General features: G+C 31.3%; 1 protein-coding gene across 1 annotated transcript; it reads right to left on the bottom strand.

Moving 5' to 3' along the window:
• Positions 1-503: 503 nt before the first annotated feature.
• Positions 504-4,360, bottom strand: LOC142222497 (uncharacterized). Its single transcript, XM_075292665.1, has 2 exons — positions 3,902-4,360; positions 504-551 (listed from the first exon to the last, which is right to left on the bottom strand). The coding sequence occupies exons 1-2, from the start codon at positions 4,358-4,360 to the stop codon at positions 504-506; spliced, it is 507 nt and encodes a 168-aa protein (XP_075148780.1).
• Positions 4,361-4,464: the final 104 nt, after the last annotated feature.

Genomic DNA, 4,464 nt, shown 5'->3' with positions numbered 1-4,464 from the left:
GAAATACACATTTGAAAAAATTTTCTATAGAAATAAAATTTTGACAAAATTTTCTATAGAAATATAATTTTGACAACATTCTCTATAGAAATAAAATTTTGACTAAACCTTTTATAGAAATAAAATATTGACAAAATTTTCTATAGAAATAAAATTTTAACAAAATTTTCAATGGAAATAAAATTTTGATAAAATTTATACTCACTCCGAAAAATTTGTGAAAGATTAAACTCACCCTGATCGACCTAGGAACTTGTAGTGAACTTATCTCGTATCAATGAGTGCTGCCTAGTTCTATGTTTCGCATTGAGCTAAACATACAATCGTGTAGTATTGATAAAAAGGAAATTCGCCACTTGTGATATCACAATGAACTGAATAGTCTATTTGAGCTTAAAATAGCGGGCTTCCTCTAACATATATCTAATCTAACCTATTTGAGTAGGTTTGGTTTTTTTCTACCATATAGTAATCTCCACCCAACTGTAGCTCTTTCGTACTTGTTATCCTTTGATTTGTGTATTTATATTCGACAATCCTTCACAAAGTGACTATAATAGTTAAACAAAAATATAACAAATATTAAAAAAAATATGGTAACTGCTAGCCTTTGGCCCAAAACCATATAGTCAGTTTATCCGAATCTGTTGTGTGTTAAACACGAAAAAGTTTTCAATTATTTTCAATTTAAACCCCTATTACGAGAACATGTTTGCACATTTCCTTTTTTTAATTAAAATTTTAAAACAATAAAATTAGAATAAACCACATGAATATTTATTCAGTTGTACATTTGTGTGCGAATTGATATCAAATAAGGAAAAAAATAGAAAACTGCTTCACATTCATGGAAAAATACAGCAAACGAATAATATTAAAATGCTTAAAATATTGGAAGTTAAAAAATGTAGAGATTTTGAAGGCAATGACACACGGCTAGAATTATTTCATAATTAAAATGAAAATTGATAATGTTTGTGTTAGGTTAGGTATAGTGGCAGCTTGGTATTTTATAGTCGGTTGGAAGATATCTGGATTACATTCCTTTAGTCTGTTTAAGGAAGGTTTGCAGATATCCATGCATGTGCTCTAGGTTTAGCTAGATCCTTTTCTCGACTAACTCCATAGCGACAAACTTTACCAATTAGTATCAAAGCAATTTTAAAGCAATCCATAGACGTCTGGTCTGCAAATGCGATTACCATCCAGCATCTTGGCATCGAGGACTTGGTACGAAAAACCTCATGGGTGAACTTTTCTCTTATCACCGCGTCCGAACGACGTTCCACATTGCAGTTAAACCACTTAGAGAAGCTTTCAAACACTCAGCCATATCACCAGCATTACTGAGAGCGGATAATCTACCGCTATTCAAGACTTTTCTATATTCACTCTTTCACGCCTCCTCTTCTGAAAAAATTATACTACGAATGCTCGCCGCATACAATTTTGAAAAATAGACACTCCTTTTTGGGTACCTCTTATTGTTCCCATTATACTCCCGAGTCATATTATTCTGGTCTTCAAAAGATCTGAGAACATCATACACTTAAAATTCAAATACATGGTGAATGCAACAGGAACTTCAGCTCAATCAAACTCATCATCATTTTGATTTTGTTACATATTCAACAGAACTTCCTATGCCACAGGCCAATGAGAATTGTCTCTTGAAAATTATCACATGAACAAATTTCGTGTAAATGCATATACGAGTTCACCGACATTTGTATCTTTTACACAATCTCTACCAGAATACAGAATACCATACCAACAATTACAATTGCAACAACAAAAATTGTATTATTTACTGTGTTGTCTCTTAAAGTTTTTGTGAAACTTTTAATTTTCGGGAGTGAAGAGGATTTCATCCCATTCAAAACTTACTACAAATAGAGAACAGACAGAGAGAGAGTGAGACACACAGACAGAGACCAGAGGAAATGGTAACTTTATGTTGTTAAACAAATATCAAGTGTTAAAGTTTATTCACATCATCACATCATATGCTGGTTGTAGTGTAGGCCTTTACAAATACAGTGTCTTCCAAGAGACAAGAGAAAGAGAGAATATAGAATAAATTAAACCACAAATTTCAAATTGGTATTCAGGTACAAAATTGAAAACAATCTATGTCGAATTGAAATTAAATAATCAATTATTTCTTGAATTAAATAAAAAAAAATCGATTTTTCTTATTATTGATTCACTGTATATATTATATCGCCTATTGTTCATACCTTAATCCTATAGACAAATGGCAAATCTTATTGCTGATATACAAATAAATCACACCTGAAATACCATAATCTGTACATGTGGGAACGTTCTTGAGATATCTTGTCATGCTAAAATGATTATCATTATAAATCATTTCTCTCAAATAGTTAAAAAAAAAAAACAAGTATATACGACCGTAAGTTCGGCCATGCCGAAGCTTATGTACCCTCCACCATGGGTAGAAACTTCTACTGAAGACTTTCATCCACAATCGAATTACTTGGGTTGCGGTATCACTTGCCGAAGACAAGGTATCTTAAAACTTCCCAACACCGTCTTCTAAATTGCAAGGTAGTCCATATGTGGTATATAGGCCGACTAAATATGTATATTTAAGTTTGACAAAATTTTCTATAGAAATAAAAATTTGAAAAAATTTTTATTTCTTTTTTTATTCCTATAGAAAGAAATAAAATTTTGACAAAATAAAATTTTGACAACATTTTCTACAGAAGTAAAATTTGGACAAAATTTTGTACAGGAATGAAATTTTTACAAAATTTTCTATAGAAATAAAATTTTATGTTTTTTGTTGATATTGTTGACCTTTTATTTTAATTTTTATGATTTTTATCTCATAATCTCGGCTGTAGGTCTATAAATTAAACTCGAAATTGTTGGTTTCTAGTTTTTTATTTTCCGATATTTCGGTTGACTTCGTCAGACCGTTTTCAAGGCTACAATTTACAAAATTAAACAAAAGTTAATTACAAAATTCACAAATTAAAGTTAAACTATTGTCATTTACATTTTATCCGATGTCTTGTTACTTCGCTGTCTGGTTTTCTACTGGTGATCAATTTCTCCTGTGTTTTTGTATCGTATGTCGATATATTCTCGCGCAGTTCTCAATATCTTTTTTATAGTTTATTCTCTCGTTAGTGGGAGTGTTAATTATGTGTAACATTTCCAGAGTAAATCTTCGTCTGTAGTTGTTTTCCTTGCATAGGATTTCTACGTTATTAAAGTTAGGTTTGTGACCAGTCAATGTACAGTGGGTCGCAAGTGCTGTTTTTTGTTCCATTGGTTTGTCTGTTGTTTTTATATCCGATTTATGTGAAGACAATCTTGTTTTTAATTTTGTCATTGTCGTACCAATATATGTCTTTTGGCATAAGTTGGATTTGTCACCGTTGCATTTTATCTTATATACTACGTTGTGTTGGTCTTCATTCTTAATTTTTGTTTTTGTTTTACTAAATAATCCGTTGACAGTGTTTGTAGTTTTTAACGCGAGTTGATATTTTTCTTTATTGTATATGTCAGACTTGGACAGTCTCTCGGAGAAGTTTGGTATATATGTCACTGGTTTGTATATTTTTGAATCCTTTTTCTTGGTCAATTCTCGGTTGTTGTGTAGGTTGGCTTTCACTTTCGATAAGAGTTGATATATCGTTCGTTGTGGGAAATTGTTGTCTTGGAGAATTCGTTTAATTTTATTTTCATTTTCAGAATGAAATTCTGGATCACTAATATTAAATATCCTTCGTATGAAATTTGTCGCTGTATTGATTATTATACGTTTACTGTGCTTAGAGTAAAAATTGAGCAGTCTCCCAGAAGCCGTTGGTTTTTGGTACCAATTTAGTCTCAGTTGGTTTCCTTGTCTATGTATTATTACGTCAAGATATGGTAGTTTATTGTCCTGTTCTAATTCCTTTGTAAATTGAATTTGTCTATTAAATGAGTTTAAGGCCTTTAGTGTTTCGTCGACTTCTGATGCCTTTATGATTGCGAAGATGTCATCTACGTATTTTGTTAATATCGGTGGTTTAGTAATATTTTTAAATACTTCGTCTAAAAGTTCCTCCATAATAATGTCTGCTACAATTGGTGAAGCAGGGGAACCCATTGGCATACCTTTTAATTGCTCATAAATCTTGTCCTCAAATTTAAAATATCTGGTGTCCTTGATACAAAATGTAATTAAATCTATGAATAAATCCTTCGTCATGTTCGTATACTGCTCAATTATGGTCCATTTTCTTTCAATCGTCTGAATTGCTAGCTTTACCGGAATGCTTGGAAATAATGACACCACGTCAAAGGATATTAAAACTTCATCATCTTCAATCGTCATATTTTCCAATCTTGTCTTAAAATCCGCAGAGTCCTTAACATTATATTTAGAGTCAAGTGTTATATTTCTTAATATACCTACTATGTATTTACATAAATTGTACG

The sequence above is a fragment of the Haematobia irritans genome, chromosome 1 (genome assembly GCF_050003625.1).
Source record: "Haematobia irritans isolate KBUSLIRL chromosome 1, ASM5000362v1, whole genome shotgun sequence".
Lineage (NCBI taxonomy): Eukaryota > Metazoa > Arthropoda > Insecta > Diptera > Muscidae > Haematobia > Haematobia irritans.
This window is presented reverse-complemented; position numbering and strand designations above follow the sequence as displayed.